Raw genomic sequence first — 22,499 nt, 5'->3', positions numbered from 1 at the left:
TGAATGACAATTACTCTCTTGTTTGGCCATTTCTATTGTGCATCGGCATCACTTTTGGATTCCAACTTAAGATTTCTTTTCTTTGCACCTTTAGATTTATCTTTTTTGAATTGATTTACGATTTTCTTTGTTTGAAGAATTCTTTTAAATATTTCGAAAATTAAAGGTGCCTTTCTTTAATATTTGAGGTTGTCTTAGGGGTTTGAGAATAATAAAGAACGTTTGTGATATTTCGAATGAATTTTTTTATATCATATATTAAATAAATATTAAGCGATACTTTTTAAAAAAAAATTAGATAGAAAGTTAAAATAAAAAATGACAATCGGGACCGGTCTTGCTCTAGATCCGCCTTGGCTTCGGTGTTAATAGCGTGAGTTTGAGTTTCAATTTTATATCGGGATAGATTTTAAGTTTTGAAATTTTAAATCGGGTTAAGTCAAGAGTGGATTATGAGTTTGATTAAAAAAAAAAAAAAAATCTCTTCGAACATCTTGAACTCGCTTAAATCAATCATTTTTAAAATTAATATTATATTAATTTTAATTATTTATATAGTTTCAATTTATAATTGTATATTTTAACTGTTTTCATTGTTTTTTAATTTTTAATTTTTTTTACAAATTTCAATGATATGATATTGTATCTTACAATTCATCATTTTTCCACTATTTAGTCATTGTCATTGAGGTTGAAAACATATTATCCTGATTGTGATTGAGATTATAAAATTTTAGAAAATTCAATGTTCAGTGTGTTTTTTTAACACCCAAACTCGATTATGCGGTTTTTAAAAAATTAATTTTTTTTTTCTCCCACAAAATATCTTACGATACCTTATTTTAATACCAAATTCAAACAATTTTTTTTAACCAAATCAAAAGAAACACACGTGGGTTTGGTTTTGCTTTGTAATTGAGGAGATGGTTTAAATTTTAGTTTATATAGTATTTTGATGTTTTATTAAAAAATTTAAATATATTTTTATTGTAAATTGTAAGATAAATAATGAAATTTTTTATTTGAAATAAAAACTGAATACACCCTAGAATTTATTTTATTTTTTATATTATAATATCTATATATATATATATATATGAACATGTATTTTAGTCCTATTACAGATATTATTTTACCGTTGAATTCAAAAATATTTATTTCTATTAGTAAGACATCTTTTTCTTGAAGGCTAAGTCCTAATTTGATTCCAGGTGGATGTGTATATGCTTATGTTGGGTGTGTGAGTATGTGCGTGTAAGGATAAAAATAAATAAATAAATAACTAAATCTATCCACTAATATCGAAATATTTTTGAAAAGACTGACGCAATCATATTCTTTAATTCTAAATAATCAAATTACAACTCTACATATTGGCCTATAACTTTTAGTGATACCAAGTTGGATATACCTCTTACGAAATCATCCCATATTAATCATAAATTAAGAAACACTTTATCAAATTAAACTAACATGTTCTTCGATCGAAAACAAATGCATAAGATAAAAATTTTCAATACAATAGATGCATAAGTGTCACAAACATGGAAAAATGCATAGCATCAGAAGCAGTCAGCCTTGGATTGTTTAAGCAGATTGGCTGCTCGTGATGTTATATCATCTAATTTTTCGATTGTACTAATGATCAAAATCGAAGGTTTGCATCGCAAGCAGCCGGAGCTGGCCAGAAATCAGCTCCATTGTCACTCCCCACCTGAAGTGTGCACGACGTTGGAACGAGGCACAACCCTCGACTCCTCAAATCAGCTTTCGGTTCGCCGTTGGAACCCTAATTAAATAATACCAAGAAAACAAGACTTGAACAAAGTATCATAGGAAACAAGAAAATGAAATTTTATTCGGGCCTAGTTTGCAGGTATTAGGTTCAGCCGAGGGTTTACCCAGAGCACACTCGACGAGTAGTAGCTACGGATTCTCACGTTATAAAAAATAAAATAAAATTTTATAATTTTTTATTCTCAATATAATTGATACTCCTAAAGCATAAATATATATATATATTTAAAGTCTATTAAAACTTAGTTATATAATTAATTGAAATATGGTTGTTTTAATCTGCATATAATTTGCTTTGTAATGGTGACAAAAGTCTGTCGATAAATCATATTAGCTCCGACGATAATATGTTAGACGGAGATGGTACATGATATAATTCAATATAACATATGTATTGACAACACATAATAAAATTTTACATAGTATATATATTGTGACAACAAACATTATAATTCTACATAGAGCAATTTATTATTGATCTAAGCGCAATAAATATATTTATCTAATGCAATATAAATATAAAATTGCACAGTACATGCTTTTACATGGACAAACTTATATGTTGTGTTATATAGAAACAAGCATTATCTACCTGAGTTAACTGAGCTAAATCTAACACGATTTTAATTTGACCTAATCAGTACTCTACCCGCCATCTTATGCTATGCTAGAAATTGCATGAAAATAATTATGAAACTAATTATATCTTCATATTTGCTTTTGCAGTATTTACTAAAAAATATTCTATCTAAAAAGCATCATATTTAAAACAAATACTATATAAACAAACTTATTCTTAGTTCAATATAATCAAACGTCTATTTATATAACCAACAAAAATTAACACGCTTTCCTAATATCAAAAAAAAAAAAACTACCACGATATATAATCAACCATACAATATATATTATTCTTTTTCATCCATTTGAGAGGGGGTTTTTGAGATTTTGTAGTAAATTAAAAAATAATAATATTTTATTAATCAATGGAAGTGTACAAGAAATTTTGATTTTTGCTCTTTGACTTTATATAATATATAAACAGTAATGGTATATGTAATGATATATTTATAATTTAAATAAAAATTAAGGATATTAGGTTACTTTTACTAAAAAAAAAAAAATACTTTTTAATAAATAGATGAAATTGGTAAAAACAAAAAATATATATTTTTAATTGAGACGAAGAAAGTATAATATATATATATATTGTATTCAATCACAAAAAATAATAATTAAATGCAAAATATTATTTTTTAAAATTACATGTATATTTTTCATACCTAAGCATAAACAAAGCCTCAAGATTTATTTTTGTTTTATTTTAATTTTATTATTACCAAACTAGCTGAAAATTTTAAAATACTTCCAATGCAAAAGAATGATAGTATGTAAAGATATTCGTTTACTCTTTTGGCAGTGATCAGAGCTGAAACTTTACAGATTATATTATTGGATAATGATAAAAATAAATAAAAAGAATATTAAGTATTATTTATTTATTTATTTATTTTATCCCAGAATGCTGAAAAGCTAATGCTTTATGCAAATATGAAAATAATCTTTGCAGAAAAAAAGAGGAATTAGTAAATAAACATCTGCATGCTTTAAACACACACACATATATATATGCAAGCAGAACCTCCCACTTTAAAAGAATATCATTTTTGTAACGAGATTTTTCGTCCTTAAATTTACTTTTTCCGTTACTAATGAAATTAAAGATATGATTAGAGATGAAATTATGTTAGCTACGTGAACTTTAAGAACAAAATTTTGTTATCTTTCGAGTAGGTAAGGGATCCAAGAAAGCTCGCGTGTATATATAACTAACTATATATGTATGTATTTCTAGAGAGAGAGAGAGGTGGAGAGAGAGAGAGAGGAGGCCAACAAGAACTATTATGCCATTATACTCTTATTCATACACCTAAACCTAATAAGCAAAGAAAAGGGTTTTTGATATATAAATCGATATATATATATATATATAGAGAGAGAGAGAGAGAGAGAGAGAGATTTCTTACAGGGAGGTGGTGTCTGGTGTGCAAGTACGGTAAGCTTAGGGCCTGCACGGTTCAAGGGAAAATGGATAGGGGTGATGATATACATATGATCAGATGATGATCCAATGAATTTATTTCACATAAATTAATTAATTAATTAATTAATTAATTATACAACATTATATATACTTTCTCAGTCCCATAAAAAAGTATTTATTTTATTATTTTAGTTCGTTCCATAACAAAGTATCCATTTTTTTTTAAGTAATTATACTATCTACCTAACATTACAAATAACCGTACAACTTATAATATATTACACAAATGTAATTACCTTTGTATCACACATACTAATAATATTATTTTAGTTATTTATACTACATCTCAATATAATATTAATATTTCTAACCCTTATGTGCAAAGATGAATATTCAGATTCATATTAGATTAATTCAAATATGTGAGTGAGTAGGAAATGTGTGTCACCTCAATCTGAGTGTGAAGGAATCTGATGTATCCAATTGCTTCTAACAGCACAGAAGCTGTGTCTGTCTGCACTCAACAACAATACAACATAAACACCAACACAATAAATAAATAAGTAAATAATAAAATGTTAATACCATAAAATTATAATTAATAAATAATTAGAGGGGTCCAATATATATTTATACTTTCAAACCTATTTACTTATATTTTTAGCTTTATTTATTTCAATATTTATTAATAATAATTAAAAAATCTTCTTACAAAACACTATAATCAATGTCTATTTGAATTTAAAATATAAAAGGCCTATACCTTCTTATCAAAAACATTATTTTTAGCATATATTATTCATTCAAAATATGTTATTTCCAAAACACATTTAATACTCTCTTCGTCTTACATGTCACACAATTTATTTTTCTCCGTCTCACAATTCATGCCATTTTTAAAGAAAAAAAAATAGATATTTTAATCATATTTTAAATTTTATAATTTAAAATATTGAGATATGAAGCCTGATTATATCCTAAAATCTAGAGATATGATTTAGATATAATTTGGATATAATATCCGAGATTTGGAGATATGGTTTGGATATTATTATCATAGGCATTGGTTATAAATATCCATGTATTCTCACTTTGACATGTGCTTGCGTACTTTATAGTAAAATTCATGGCTTGGCAGCGCCCCCAGACATAGATCATCGTAATCGAACTGGGTTACCAAATTATTGTGTTCTTTTGTCTTTGTTATCTCATCTTGATTTTCTGGAAATTTCCGTAACAAGTGGTATCAGAGTCTGGTTCGTTGGTAAGGTGGATTGGGAGGCATCGGATATTGATTGTGGCTGTGGGAATCCCTTGTGACTTGCGGAAGTGCCTTGTGTCGAAAGTCTCCTTGCGGTGTTGGGTCGGTCCCGACTGGTAGGTCAGACAACGGGTCCCTTTGTGATAGGCGGTGCAAGGTAGGCAGGGAAGGATAAGGGTTTCGGCAAACGCAGCAGAGAAGATATCAGAGATGTGCTCTCATATCAAGTGAGCCTTGAGTTTGTTTGTGGGAGTCAAGATGGGTGATCGTCATGTTGTCAAGGTATTCGATGGTATGAACATCGGTTTCTGAAATATGCAGATAGAAGATTACATGTATGGTAAAGATCTAGATGCGGTATTGAAGGAGAAATCCGAAGACATGGATGAAGCCGAATACAAGAAGATCGACAGGAAGACGATGAGTGCAGTTCGACTAACCCTTTGGGAGAATGTCTCGACTGAATTTAGATCTGAGGCAAAGGAAAATGACGAAGATTAAAAATGGTCAAAGTTGAAGCCGGAGAACACAGACAAGGAAGATTCAAGTCAGGTGGTAGGTGGTATATTGGAACTGCAAGGAGCACTTCAAACGACAGTGCAGGGCGCCGGAAAAGGATCAGGGTTCAGCAAACGCAACGGAGGAGATATCCGATGCTCTGATTCTGAGCGTCAGCAGTACAATAGAGTCATGGATTTTGGTCTCAGGAGCGTCATTCCACTCATGCAATGATTCGGGAATCATGGAATCCTATACCACAGGTAATTTTGGTGTTGTCTATCTTGCTGATGATGAAACACTGAAAATTGTAGGTAAAAGAATGATTTGAATCAGAACACCGAATGGTGGGGAGTGGAGATTGAATGAGGTATGTTGAAGTGGAAGATAAAATCAGTCTTCAAGTGGGAGATTGTTGGGATATGAAGCCTGATTATATCCTAAAATCTAGGGATATGATTTGGATATTATATTTTAGATTTTAGAAATATGATTTGAATATTATTGTCAAAGGCTTAGACTATAAATATCTATGTATTCTCACTTTAACAAGTGTCTGCGTACTTTATAGTAAAATTCCTGGCTTGACAGCGCCCCCAGACGTAGATCATCGTGATCGAACTGGGTTACCAAATTATTGTGTCCTTGATTGTCTCATCTTGATTTCCTGGAAATTTCCGTAACAAGTGGTATCAGAGCCTAGTTCGTTGATAGGGTGGATTGAGAGGAATCGGACGTTGGATCGTTGTGGGAATCCCCTGTGACCTGCGGAGGTGCCTTGTGTCGAAAGTCTCCTGGCGGTGTTTGATCGGTTCCGACTGGTAGGTCAGGCAGCGAGTCCCTTTGTGATAGGCGGTGCAATGTTGGCAGGGAAGGATAAGGGTTTCGGCAAATGCAGCGGAATATCCGATGTGCTCTCATATCAAGTGAGCCTTATGTTTGTTTGTGGGAGTCAAGATGGATGAAGTCGAGTAAAAGAAAATCGACAAGGAAGATGCAAGTTGGGTGGTATGTTGAAACTGCAAGGGGCACTTGAAACGAAAGTGCGGGGCTCCGGAGAAGGATCAAGGTTCGGCAAACGAAGCGGAGGAGATATCCGATGTGCTGATTCTGAGCGTCAGCAGTCCAATGGAGTCATGGATGTTGGTCTCAGGAGCGTCATTCCACTCATGCAGAGATTCGAGAATCATGAAATCCTATGCCACAGGTAATTTTTGGTATTGTCTATCTTGCAGATGATGAGACATTGAAAGTTGTAGGTAGAAGAATGATTCGAATCAGAACACCGAATGGTGGAGAGTGGAGATTGAATGACGTGAGCCATGTTTTGGGTTTGAAACGGAATCTGATTTCCGTTGAACAATTGGATGAGGCAGGTTACTCGACAGTTTTTTTAAACTCAGTCGTGGAAGGTAACCTAAGGATCCATTGTGGTGGTCCAACAGAGAAGAGATAGAACTCTCTACATGACGAAAACCATGCAAGACGAAATCAGTTCCGTGGCCATAAATAATGACACAAATTTATGGCATTCTCATCTCAGACACATGAGCGAGAAGGAGATAGAGAAGCTCATGTCAAAGGGAAGATTGTCAGGTCTCAAATCCGTCGATATTGGAGTATGCGTAGACTGTATCTTTGGGAAGCAACGAAAGGTGGCGTTCTCAAATGGTGGGAGAGACTTGGAAAATGAAAAGTTGGAGTTGGTTCATACGGACTTGCGAGAACCAACTTTTGTATCGACCCTTGGAGGCTCACAGTATTACTCCATGGTCATTGACGACTTTACAAGGAAGGTATGAGTATATTTCCTTACGTGTAATTATGATGCTTTTGATACCTTTAGGATGTGGAAAGCACATGCAGTGGAAGTAGTGAGCCGATTTATGAGCAATTTTGAAAGATAATCTAAGATGGTGACCTTAGATGAATTGAGGTTGTGTTCAACCTCAATGGGCCTCTATGAGTGAACAATGAGGTTTGGCGTTGTCATTGCGGATGAAGTAAAATGTTGAAGTGGAAAATGAAATCAGTCTTCAAGTGGGAGATTGTTGAGATATAAAGCCTGATTATATCCTAAAATCTAGGGATATGATTTAGATATGATTTGGATATAATATCCGAGATTTGGAGATATGGTTTGGATATTATTATCATAGGCATTGGCTATAAATATCTATGCATTCTCACTTTGACATGTGTTTGCGTACTTTATAGTAAAATTCCTGGTTTGGCAGCGCCCCCAGACGTAGATCATCGTGATCGAACTGGGTTACCAAATTCTTGTGTTCTTTTGTCTTTGTTATCTCATCTTGATTTTCTGAAAATTTCCGTAACATAAAATTTTTAAAATTTTAATTTATAATTATTTATATTATATTGTAATTAATTTTGCTAATATATTCTTAATTATTTACTAATTATATTCATTTTAAATTTTTGTATCTACAGTAACGGTAATGTTATATTTAGGACGGAGGGAATAACATATATATTTCAATTAAAACCTTAAAGATTAAAAAGATTTAATATAATTGGTTTCTATTTTTATATATATATATATATATAAATATTCTTAATTGCATAGAAAAAATAATAATAAAATCTAAAATTTAATAGTGGTATTTTTCATCGATCGATCCATAATATAAGTGTTAATTAGTTTCATCCCGTGTGGTCGATTTTGATTGAGTTAATTTGGATAAATATTTACCTTTCCGAATGGGGAAACAAGCCGGTGGAGGGCTGTTATTTTGTCTCCCAATTTTTCTTTTTTCACCTGTCAATTAATTACGTTAGAATACTTATTCGAGATTTATTAGCACAACAGGTATTGCGCACGTTCCAATCAATACATGAAAATACTATAAATAACATATCAAAATATATAGCAGATAATGCCCGTGGTATAAAATTTTAGTAACGTACCGTTAGTTCTATTTATATGTGTGTTGTAGATTTATATATAATGTGCAATCATAATCAATACCGTAATAGTTGCCGTTAATCAATTATTTTATTTCCAAACGCATACATAAATTAGATAATTACATTGATTTAGATCGATTGATGAATGATAATACTTCATCCGTCTCATAACTAGATATTCATTTGCTTTTTGCACGTAGTTTTAGAATTATTATTATTATATTGAGGTGTAGTAGGAATAAAGTAGAAATGACTAAAATAACCTTATTAGTATGTGTGATATAAAAGTAATGACATTTGTGTAATATATTGTAAGTTGTAAGTGTATTTGTAATGTTAGGTATATAGTATAGTTACTAAAAAAATGAATATTTTGTTAGTGGACAAACTAAAATAAAAAAATGAATACTTTGTTATGGGACGGAGGAAGTATATCTGAATTATATATCACTACAAAAAAATAGTATATTTGTAATGGAATTTCGTTCCTAAAGTTCACGTAGCTAACGTAATTCCATCTCAAATTCCGTCTCTAATATCATTAGTAACGGAAAAAATGGATTTAACAACGAAAAAATCTTGTTACAAAATTGATATATTTTTGTAGTGTATGTTTCTTTCACTCATAATTTTGTGTGGACTGAAATAAGAGATAGAATAGAATGAGAATCATCAAGAAGAGGAAATCAGGACAACCATGAAAGACGAGAGTCAAGTTCCAAAATGAGAAGATGGTATTGTGGGACATGTTTTTTTTTTTTTTTTTTTTTTTTAGAAATAACATAAAATTAATTAATTAATTATTATTGTTCTAAAAAAAATAAAAACTCTTGTTTTAAAGTATAATATATATTCCTCAGTCTCATATCTATTTATTCATTTATTTTTTGCACAGAGTTTTAAAAATATCAGTATTATATTGGAATGTAGTAACAATAAAAGTAAAAAAGATTAAACCAACCTTATTACTATTGTATGATATAAAGTAATGATATTTGTATAATATATTATAAATTGGAAAGATATTTGTAATATTAGGTAAATAATATAATTACTAAAAAAATGAATACTTTGTTATGAAATAAACAAAAATAAAAAATTAAATAGATTGTTAAATAAACGAAGGAGTATATATATACACACCTTGAATGTAGACTGTAGTGAAGGAGGTTGAATTCTTGCTTTCTTGGCTGCCCCACCTGTTATGGCACTATTGATGCTATTGCACTGCAAAATTCAAAATTGTTAGTTTATTTGCGAGGTTTTAGTTCTGAGTTTTTATTTTAAATAGTAAATTTTTTAATTGAAACAGTTGTTTGATAGGATATGAATATATATTGAGTGATGTTTTTAATGTAAAATTAAATTTTAGTGTAATAAAATAAATAAAAATTGAGTGTTTGATTTGATGTTTTTCGAGAAAAAAAAAAATTGGAATAGTAAAATTAGGTGTAAAATCTCACAAGTAAACAAAGCGTAAGGGTATTTTTAGATAGGAGTTTTTGGAGGTTTTTAAAAATTTGAAACTTTGGAAAAAGTAAAAAATTAAGTATTTGATTTGATATTTTGTGAGAGAAAAAATGTATTTGATGTGATATTTTTTATAAAATAAACAGTGCCAATTGAGTGAAAATATGTTTAAATAAAGTGTAACTTTTTTATAAAATAAATAAATATATAGATATATATATATATATATATATATAGTGAGCAAAATTCAAAATTATGAACTTTTTATGAAAATAATAATATATAAATGTTATGTGGATCTAATTCGGAAGACTTACAAGACAAAGATGAATATCCTTCATCTTTCTCCAAGGGTGTGTTTACTTGTGCTATTTTCATTTTAATTTTATTATTCTATTTTTTTTTTTCCCTTTAAATCATAAAATCATACACATATTTTTTATTTATTATATTATACTTCCTCTCTCCGTCCAGCTAAAAAGTATACATATTTTTATTTTTGGGCGTCCAATTACAAAGTAAACATTTCATTAAATACCTTACTTTTTTCAACAAATACCCTTATTTTACATCACATCATTACTTTTATATAAAAAAGCAAGGGCAAAAATGTCATTACACTACTTTTAACTACCCACTATAATTAAAATATTATTATTTATTAAACACGCGCCAAAAGTAAATGTATACTTTATCCGGAGGGAGTACTAAAATTTAATTTTACATTCACAATGTCACATCAATACATATTTATATCACATCAAATAATTATTTCACTTTAAAATTTTTATTTCACTTTAAAATTTTACTATTTAAAATCAAAATCCTACAAATAAACACACCATTTGTGTTTTACCCTCTTTTTTATTTTTCATTTTTTCGAGATCTATATAATTTTTAAAAATAAATAAATAAAAAAAATTGGAGGGATTGCATGAAGAGAGAATCAAACAATATACACTCAAATTAAAATAAAATCAGTTCTTGAAAATAAAATATTTGATCCACTCAAGCCTCATGATTAATATGTAAGATCAGAAATCAAACATGGATCGATCAAACAATAAAGTTTTGGAAAGTAATTATTTTTCACTTACTGATTTAAACCCTAGATTTATAACAAAATGATTTGCAGTATATATATATACATATAGAGAGAGAGAGATAGCTAGAGAGAGAGAGACCTGATCAGGTGAGAGATTATTGTGAGGATGCTTCAAATCTGATGAATTAGTTAGAGTGAGAAGGTGTTGTTGCTCCCAATTCTCCAATCTTCTTAAACCTGATTCCTTATCTTCACCAACCAGCTCTGCTCTACAGATCAAAATACATATACAAAGTTATAAAATTAAGGCTAAATTGTACAAAATCTATTTGTGGTTTCATGAAATTAGGTGAAATTCTCCGTACTTATAAAACTGCGTCAAACTCCCTCGTGGTTCAATAAACTTTGCGTCTAATCCTTCAGTGGCTCTTATTTAACGGTATTTAACCTAAATGCGTCCAAACTGCGAATAAATTTTAGAATTTTAATTTTTAAACCCCTAAAATTACAAATATATTTATTTTTTTATAAATATTTAGCCTAAAAAACAGAAAAATAAACTTTTAGAAAAAAATAACTATTTTTTTTTTATATTAACTATTTTTTTAAGGCTAAATATAAAAATAATAAATATATTTGTAATTTCAGGGGTTTAGAAATTGAGAGTTTAGAAACTAAGATTTTAAAATTTATTTGCAATTTGAGCGCATTTATGTTAAATATCGTTAAATAAAGACGGTTGAAGGAGTTAGATTTTGTGCAATTTAGTCTAAAATTAAATTTAAAAAATTAAGCCTGCTGTAAATTCTAATTAGGGTACCATGCACAGAATTGAAATATATGTATGTGTATATATATATATATGTATGTATGTATAGAGAGAGAAAGTGTAGAGTACAGTACAGGAGCAGTTGGCTGCAAGAGAGAGGAAGCTCGAGCTGATGGTGATGCGGCGGAGGTCGAATAATAGTTGTAGTAGTGTTGTTGGAGCTCCACCACGTAGCGGCTGCGGCCGCCGTCTGCTGCGGCGGAGAGCTCTGGACACCGCCGTGGTTCATGGCGTGGATCGATCTTTAATTCTTTGCAGCTAATTCAATTTGTATTTTTTTTTTATATATTTATTTTGCAAGTTGGAGAAAGAGTGATGATGATGATGGAGATGAATGTCTGCTCTAATCTCACTTTCTGAATTTGACCTTTCGGTATTTCTCACTTTTTCTTTTTTATTTTATTTTATTTTATTTTGTGTGTGTCTATTTGTGTTCGGAGGTCTGAGTACGTTTCTTTAGTCGAAGTTTTTAAATTTTACTATTTGAATTCTGTATTTTTTGAAAAAATTATCTTTTTTTTTTTTTTTATTTTACAAAATATCCCATCAAATATTATTTTCATACCAAACTCAAATCATTTTTTTTTCCAAATTCATCAAAAGAAATACAGGTTGGTTTGTTCGACTCTTATTTGATATTGATTTGAAATAAAGTATTAGATTTGAATTTTTGTTTAAATAATATTTTGATATAATATTTTATGAAAAAAAATACTATTTCTGTCCGGCTCAAAGAGTCTCATTAATTTTTTTGCATGTTGATATTTGAATATTAATTATACAAATCTAAGGAAAAAAGCAAAAATAATTATGTTAGTATCTTATAATACTAATAGAAGGAAATTTGTATAATACAATTACAATGATGAAAAATGTAGTAAATTCTTAACCTTAACTAAAAGGTTCTTAAGACGTTCTAATTTTCCATAGAAATAGATTCGTTCAAAAAAAACTCCAGAAGATGTCGATCGGAAATGAGAAGATTGGTTACTAAGGGTGTGTTTGTTTGGGGGATTGGATTTTCAATCTGCTATTCATTCCATTTTTTCTCCCAAAAATATTAAATCAAACACCTATTTTTTATTTTTTATATTATACTAAAAATTAATTTTACATTCAAAATATCACATCAACACCTATTTATATCACATTATATAATTATTCAAATTCAAAATTTTTACTATTCAAATTTCAACTCAAAATCTAAACCCCCAAAGCGAATGAAGAGAGGGTAATAAAATATCTCTATCTACTTAAATATTTTAAAAGTTTTTGCGGGTTTGTTTGTTTGAAGGATTTTGGAGGATTTCCACTATTCATCCAATTTTTTTCCCCCAAAAACATCAAATCAAACACCTATTTTTTATTTTTTATATTATACTAAAAAATCAATTTTACATTCAAAACATCACATCAAACCCTATTTATATCACATCATACAACTATTCAAATTCAAAATTTTTACTATTCAAATCCCAATCCAAAATCCAAACCCCCAAACAAACACACCCGCAATGTTCATTAACAGTATTTTTTTTCTTTTTAAATCATATTATACTTTTATATAACAAAACATCAAATAAATACTCAATTTTCAAAAATTTCAAAATTTCCAGATTTAGGGACCATTGCACAGGTTATTTCTCATTTAAACTATAAATTTAAAAGTTATGCATAGTTTACTTAAACTTTAGGTTTTTGGTTATACATGCAATATTATTCGTCCCACCACAATCGACACTATTTTAATTTTGGTCTGTCACATAACAATTGATATTTTTTTATTTTTAATAAAAATTATTAAATTAAAACATATTTAACAAATATAAATTACCTTAATTAACTATGTAACATACAATATAATAAATGATGTAAGACAACTCAAAACTCCTTTATTTTTACCTCTCTCCTCAAAAAATAAATATTTTTATCTATATTTAAAACTACACATCTTTTATAAAATTGATTCATGTTAATTATAAATAAATAAAAATATTTTTTTATTTACTTGTATTATAGAAAATTTTATTATCTACAAAATAATATCCATATTGCATATATTTTTTAATTGCTATATAATTTTTAAATATTTAAACATATATTTTAATTTTTTTAATTATATATATATTAAATTTACTTTAAAAATATGAATATTATTAATTATAAAAAATAATAATATAATAATATCATAACTAATTATTATTAATTAATTAAATATTTTCATCTTAAATACCGTATCTAATCAGAAGGTTCCGGTGGAACGCGAGGGAGTAATTTGAATATAATATTTTTTGAAAAAAATAAAATACTTTGAAAACAGTTGTAAAATACAAAAATTAAAACGATGAACCTTACCCAGGAGGTTTCGCTCAAAGTATATGTATTTATTAATATATGTACTCTCTTCGTCCCAGATACCGTTATATTGTGGACACGATATTTTAGGAATGATATAATTAGTAGATAATTAAGAATGTATTAGTAAAAATAATTATCCAATGATATAAATAATTATAAATTAAGATTAAGATAACTAATTAGTTTAATTAAAATTAAAAAATAATAAAATTAAAAACTTAAAATAAGATTAAAATGTGTAATTATTTTAAAAACAAATGAAAGTGACATGGTATGTGGGATGAACAAAAACGACAACGTGGACATGATATCTGAGACGGAGGGAGTATTAAATATGTATTTATGTTTGGGGGTTTGGATTTTGGATTGAGATTTGAATAGTAAAAATTTGAATTTGAATAGTTGTATGATGTAATGTTTTGAATGAAAAATTGATTTTTAGTATAATATAAAAAATGAAAAATAGGTGTTTGATTTGATATTTTTTGAAAAAATAAAATTGGATGAATAGTTGAATCTAAATCCAATCCTCCAAACAAACGCACCCCAAATCTGCCAGTGTCGACATATGTATTTTCTAAGAAATATGCTTCCTTTCGATAAATTGATTCAGTTTTATTTTTAACATTCACATTAAAAAAAATTGAATTGTATAATTAATTAATTTGATTAATTGATGTAATATTAGTAATAAAATATTATTTTAAATATTTTCTATTTGCTACTATATTGAATAAAAATTAAAATATTTTTTAATTTTTAAATACTGAATATTTTATTTATTGAAATTATTTTATTTTAAAAATATGCAATTAGATAAAAATAAAAAAATAAAAATTTAAATACAATTAAAAATCGTAATAATAATATTCTTAATATCAATAATACATCAAATTTCTTGAATTTGATTGTTGGTATGGATAATTTGGTATTACCGATTACATACATATCAAAATTTATACCATATATCATATATAATGTATCAAAATTTTTTGTATGCTATTTTACTGTAACGAGATATTGTATCAATAATTTATTATAGTGAATTTCTAGATAATAAAAAAATAGCGAATCATCAAAACAATGCACACCGAACCAAAAAATACTGAAGATATCAAAATTTGGTACACAGAAAAATTCGGGATGACATGATACCATACCGAACGATTTTGGTATGGTATTTATTATTTTTTTAATGTACCAAAAAATTTGGTATGGTATACAATATGGTCCAATATTGTTAGTATATCATATTGATTTATTTCTAATCGAAATGTATGTAGGGTATCAGAATATAATATTTACACTGAAATATCAAAATTAAAAATAATTTATAGTTTTAAGAATATATTAGAAAACTGATTATTTATTATTCATATATACTAAATTATCGATATATACAGACAAATCGAATATTAAAATACCAAAAATTCTAAAAAGTATATATAATTACCTACTGAAAAAGTACGGTATCATACTATATAAAAATTTATAATAAACAATCATTTCGATATTTTTTTTTTGTAGTTTTTTCATAGGGTACAAGCACTATTTAAGCAATTTGATAATTTTCATTCTTACTCGTTCATAGTGATAAATAGATATTACATATATCCGGCTCTAAGGATTATATTTATTTTTTTTAATGTTGATATTTGATTATTAATTATTATATCAAAACCTAATACAAATTAATCAAAGAAAAAAGAGCAAACATACTTCTATTAGTATCTTATAATACTAATACAATGACATTTGTACAAAAATTATATAAATATTAAAATATTTTTAATATTAAATATAATGACGTACAAAAGAAATATAACTCTTAGAGACGAATAAAAAGAGTATTATTTTTTAAATTTTTGTGAAACATCAAAATAAAATTCAAAATCAAATATATCCATTAACTAATTTTCAATTATAAAATATCAAATTAAACATCAAATTTTTATATTATATTAAATATTAATTCATAATTTTAAATATCACATAAAAACATATTTACCTTATTTTATTTATAAATTAGAAAATAATGAGCTATGCTTAGGGTTTTGGGAAGCTTTTGTCTTTTAGTGTAGATTCTTTAAATTTCTTTTCTTTCATTAACATTTTTTTTTTTCTTTCTCACTCTTTTTATATGTTTTTCCTTTTCTTTGTTTGCTTTTGCTTTATCAACCAAGTGGGGTAACCAACTGATGCTCTATGTTTCTCTCCATTATTTAATAATAATATAATAATATAGTAAATAATATAACACCCACTTGTATTTTAGTAAAAATATATAAAATATTTCGTATTTTATTAATTGCGTGAAATCTTATTGTGTTAATATAGAGTTTGCATAAAATACTTTCTTTATCCAAAACTGATATTTGGTTCTAAATTAAAAAATTACGCAAGTTTTATACAAATAAAAAACATAAATTTTTTTAAAAAAAATTGAATAAAATAAATAATAAATAATTGATTATATAATTTATTTTTATAGTTTTTATAAAAATCATATAACAATTTATCTCCCAAAAATTATAAAATGAAAGATTAATCAATTATTTATGAATTTATTTTATTCAAAAAATTATTAAAATATTTTACGTTTTTTATTTGTGTAAAATTTGCATATTTAGAACCAAACATCAGATTTGAACAAAGATGGTGTTTCATTCAAACTTTATATTAATACAAAAAAATTTCACATAATATATAAAACACGGGATATTTTATATATTTTTACTAAAAACACAATGAGATGTTATATAATTTACATTTGGATTCATTATTTAATCTATATATTAAGCATTCAAAATAGACGTTTTTATTGATTTTTTTAATCTTCTATCTATTGTCATTTTCTAACTACCATTAATATTAAATTAGTGTAGATTTAGTAATGAAATTGGAAGATTGAACAATTCACATTTTAATATAATCTTTTTATCTCTTAACAATCTATCTATTTTTTTATTTTTGTCCGTCCCTTATCAATCTATTCATTTCATTTTTTTTTAGTAACTGTACTATCTACCTAACATTCAATTTACAATATATTACACAAATGTCATTACCTTTATATCATACAATACTAATAAGGGCAATTTAGTCTTTTTATATTTACTTCTACTATATTTATAAAATTTCGTGCAAAAAGTAAATAGATATATAAATATGGAACAAAAGGGAGTATTTCACTTTAGTTGTTCTTTTAATGTGTTTAAATGCATTCTTATGTGATTCCTATGATCAAATTAGTTTAATATCCTTATATCCTAGTTTTAAAACTATATATTTTTAATGTGATTCAATATATTTTTTCATGCTGCTCCATGATATTACGTTAGTAATTTATTAATGTTGTTGTTCAATAGATAAGTATTTAAATATTTATAACATACATAATTCAAAATAACAAATCATAAGTTTAAAGCCCACGGTGTAGTTATCTTTGGTGTAAAAAAAATACGTTTCTCTAAAAATATATATTTTTTAAAAGAAATTATATATTATATATATATATGGGTAAACTGTTTTTTTAGTCCCGTAATTGGATCCTTTTATCATTTTAGTCCCGTAAGTGAAGTCTGTCGCAAACTAGTCCCATAAGTGAAAAGTTTTCGCTGTTTTAGTCCTCCGGCGCCGGAGATGCCCGCGTGGCTCGCCGGAGGTGACGTGTCCGCCAGGTGTCGCTGACCTGGCGGACACGTGGATTTTTTTATTTATTTTTAATTTTTTTAATTTTTTTAAAACTTATTTTTAATTTATTTTAAATTTTATTTTTATTATTTGGTCCAATTAAAAAAATAAAAAATAAGAAAATAATGAAAAAAAAAATTCACGTGTCCGCCAGGTGTCGCTGACCTGGTGGGACACCTGGCGGACACGTCACCTCCGGCGAGCCACGCGAGCATCTCCGGCGCCGGAGGACTAAAACAGCGAAAATTTTTCACTTATGGGACTAGTTTGCGACAGGCTCCACTTACAGGACTAAAATGATAAAAGGTCCAGTTACGGGACTAAAAAAATAGTTTACACTATATATATTTATTTTATATTACTAAATAATTCTCTATATTTCAAATAAAAAAATAAAAATTATATTTTTAAACCATTCACTGAACAAACAAACCCACTGTGTATTTTTAGAATTTTATTTTAAATTTTAAATTATATAATAATAACAATTTCATTTAATAATATATTTATTAAAAAAAATATACAATCATACCACTATTTTTTTTAAAAAAAGGGAAAACTCTAAAAAACACATCCTATTACGTACCTGTCAATTGTAAATTTATTTTGCAAAATTTTAAAAAGATGTATTTGGTACTTTATATTTTTTCTGTCTTTGGATAAATTTTTGATAATACCGTAGATACGAGAATTTATGTAAAATATAATTAATAAATAATTAAAAAATATATTAGTAAAAATAATTATGATATAATGAAAATAATTATAAATTAAAATTAAGATAATTAAATAATTGAATTTAGATTAAAAAAATTATAAATTATAAAATTTAAAATGTAATTAAAATATATAATTATATTTTCAAAAACAATGGACAAATTATATGAAACGAACGAAAATAAAAAATATAAATAATTTATGCGTACTAGAAGGAATATAAAATTTTATTATAGAGTATTTTGGAAAATAATTTATTTATGAAGAAACTTCTACATACTGGATAGTACAAATACATTGGTGTGTTTGTTTGAAGGATTTTGAAGGATTTCCACTATTCATCCAATTTTTTCCCCCCAAAAACATCAAATCAAACACCTATTTTTTATTTTTTATATTATACTAAAAATCAATTTTACATTCAAAACATCACATCAAACCCTATTTATATCACATCATACAACTATTCAAATTCAAAATTTTTACTATTCAAATCCCAATCCAAAATCCAAACCCCCAAACAAACACACCCGAAGATTCTAGCCTTTCACTGAGAAAATGAATAACTACAAATATCCATACATTTATAACTAGACTTTCAAACTTTATTGTCATACAATGCTAGTAATAAGAAATGAGATTAAAATTTATTTAGCAAAAATATAAAAGAAAAGAAAATACAAAATTAAAAAAAATATATATATATATATAATTTGTATGAAAATAAAAAAAAAAAAAATTGCTTCATTACTTTTATATATATATATATATCGTTTGTCTTTGTTTTTTTTGAGTTAACATTCGATCATTAACGATTCACTTATACATGCAATAAATTAAATAAATTAAAATTAAAAATAAATTGATCAAATTTATTATATATACAATAATATGATATCACATGTAAAACATGGATATCAATATTTGTGTTTAGCGGTAGAATCAACCCTAAAACTTAGGGGGGCAAAATGTCAATTTATTCTTTTTTTATTTAATATTTTTTTTTTATTTCTTCTAATGCAACCGGATAAACAAAAAAAATAGCTAAAAATTAAATTTTTAGAAAAATATTTAATAAAATTCAACAATTTCTACTAAAAAATTAAAACCTAAAAGTATAAATCAACAAAACTACAAAAATTTTATTATTTTTTACACTATAACATAAAAAATTGAAAAATAAGGGGACAAAATAATAAAAAATACATGATTTTATTACACTAAAAAAATCCTATATTTTAGGGGTTGGGGGGTCAACTGCCCCCTAGTCCCTATGTAATTCCGTCTGTGCTTGTGTTACACAGTTTCTATTAAGTTTTATCGCCTAAATCATCATTTCACCTTCTTTATATGTATATATATATATATATATATGACAATGATAAAATCTATTAACATAAATAAGATATACTTTTTGACTTTCATTTTGTTTATTCTTTTGCTCCAAGATTTCAACTCATTTCCGTCATCCTTGTTCACACGTAGGCTCGTTTCACATGATCTGCACGCTGCAATTACAACAAACCAGTTGTTATGTTATTGCCATTCTAATTTATTTAGGAAAATAAAGTAATTAAATAAAAGAGCTATTCAAACTTACAATCTTCGATGTACTTTAAAAATAATTATTTTTGAAATTTACGGCAGACATATTCGATGTACATACCTCAATTAAATAAAAAATAATTTTCATTTATGTTAAGGTTTTTTTTGTTTGTTTGGCCATATGATTTATTGTTCTTGTTTTTGTGATCGGATATGAGATTTGTTTCATTTTTTGAGTTTTTTATTTTGTGTCGCAATCCTATTTTATGGTCTTATGTTGATTGATTTGTTTAATTTTGAAATTTACGTTTGATTTTTTTAGAAATTATATCATATTCATCTATCTACATATGCTTTGATTAGAAACTCTATTATTTTTGGATATGCACGTGACTTAAAATTGAGTTATTATATTAGTTTCGTGATTTGTGATAAATGCACAATAAATTATTGGACTCAAATATTTACAAGAATACAAAAATAAAGTTTTAGTTTCGTGGGAACCATGATTTTCGTTATGAAGGGATATATCATAAAGTGAATGTCTACAGGTACTTGAAACATGTGTTTGAGAAAAAGAGTTGAGCGACAGTGGTAAAAAGACCTGGGAAGATCACTGATGGGTGATGACTGTTGCTGCTGCTGGTTCATGATTTAATGAAAAGTTATAACTAGATAGAAAAATATGCACGCATGCATGTCTGCTTGCATGACCATATATATTAAGTAATATTTCTGTATCGATCACTGATGGTGCACATGCGAATATGTGTGACAATTTCAAATGGTAAAAAATCTCTTTTATGCAAGACCATCCATCTTTTTCGTTCTTTTTTTTTTTTTACGTAATATGATATGTATTTTTTCTATTTTATATTATAATAAAAATCATTTCACATTCAAATTATTATTTATACACATAGTTACAAACTTGTTAGCGGAGCGTAGCCAGTCACAAGTACTAGTATATATATATATATATATAGAAATTAAGAGGAGAAAATAACATTTCCTCTCATTTTAACAGTATATAAGGGCAATAATTTGTATTTGGACACAACGATCACTCATCATCATCATTTATTAATTCATTTATCATCATGTCTTTCATCCTAACTCAACTCTTCACCGCCTCGTTGGAAAGCAACCAATCCCCCGGCCTGAAATCTACGAAATCTACTTGTCAACTCAACAAAACATATTGAAAATACTTCAAGTTGGCATCAAAGATTTTGACATAAGCGCAATTGAAAATTTTGAAGTGGACTTCCTCAACCGGATGTTTGCTTTCCTTGTCTATTCAAATCAAAATAACCCCGGAAATCCGAAGGTGCAGCCGCTACTTGTGGAGTTTTTTGGTGACACCGAAGCTAAGAGTTTTTGTACTTTTTAGTCTTCCATGAAAATATCCATTGGGAGACCGAGAGCAACCTTCTTGACTTAATCCTGAAAAACAATGCTGGAGAGAGGGAACGTCTATGTAATTATATTTCCAGCTTCCTGGAAAGTAAGAACAAAAGTTTCTAAAGCCAATAGACGACATACGACTTTCCGTGAAGATTACATTGTATGGCTGCAAAAAAGGTACTGATTTTTATGGGGCTCCTTTTTCATGCTTTATATTTACGTCATTATTCATAAGCATTGCGAAGTTTCGAAATGTGTCATCAATTGTGTAAAGCAAAGCGTATTTTGAATGATCGACTTGAGTTTAGTAGCAAAGCTATACCAACATATGGTAAACAAGTTTAGAGAAAATGATATAAAGCGAATTGCGAAGTTTCGAAATGTGTCATCAATTGTGTAAAGCAAAGCGTATTTTGAATGATCGACTTGAGTTTAGTAGCAAAGCTATACCAACATATGGTAAACAAATTTAGAGAAAATGATATAAAGCGAATTGTAGAATTGGAAAAACAATGTAACAAAAACTTCTTACCGGCATAAGTGCAGCCGTAATATCAGTTTTCACAATCTCATTTTCAAAAACAAATTCAGCTTCAATTTGTTGAGAAATTGTTGCAGCAGCAACCTTGCAGCCTCACCAACAAGAATGATTTTCAAACGAGATGTCAAGAATATGTGATTGAATTCCTTAACACAAGCAAATATGACGACATGAAGATAGGATAAGTTTTAACCACTATAAATTCAAAATTTGAATTTTAAACTTCTTTCCAACAAATATTTTCCAGCATTGTAAAATTAAAGCAGTTCATTACCTTATGCTTACAACACCTATTTTATTAAATTAACCATTCACCAATCAAATCTTTTCTCAATATTTCTTTCTTTTTGAATTTTTCAAAAAAAT

The 22,499-nt window shown here is 27.3% G+C and overlaps 1 protein-coding gene across 1 annotated transcript; it reads right to left on the bottom strand.

Moving 5' to 3' along the window:
• Window positions 1–1,463: 1,463 nt before the first annotated feature.
• Window positions 1,464–12,203, bottom strand: LOC127239842 (transcription factor bHLH133-like). The gene is made up of 7 exons (XM_051258184.1): window positions 11,947–12,203; window positions 11,183–11,312; window positions 9,672–9,755; window positions 8,314–8,379; window positions 4,290–4,355; window positions 3,825–3,866; window positions 1,464–1,789 (listed from the first exon to the last, which is right to left on the bottom strand). Exons 1-7 carry the CDS (start codon window positions 12,099–12,101, stop codon window positions 1,646–1,648), a joined length of 687 nt encoding a protein of 228 aa, XP_051114141.1. The 5' UTR covers window positions 12,102–12,203; the 3' UTR covers window positions 1,464–1,645.
• Window positions 12,204–22,499: the final 10,296 nt, after the last annotated feature.

The sequence above is a fragment of the Andrographis paniculata genome, unplaced genomic scaffold, assembly GCF_009805555.1.
Source record: "Andrographis paniculata isolate CXL003 unplaced genomic scaffold, ASM980555v1 Contig78END, whole genome shotgun sequence".
Classification (NCBI taxonomy): Eukaryota; Viridiplantae; Streptophyta; class Magnoliopsida; order Lamiales; family Acanthaceae; genus Andrographis; species Andrographis paniculata.
This window is presented reverse-complemented; position numbering and strand designations above follow the sequence as displayed.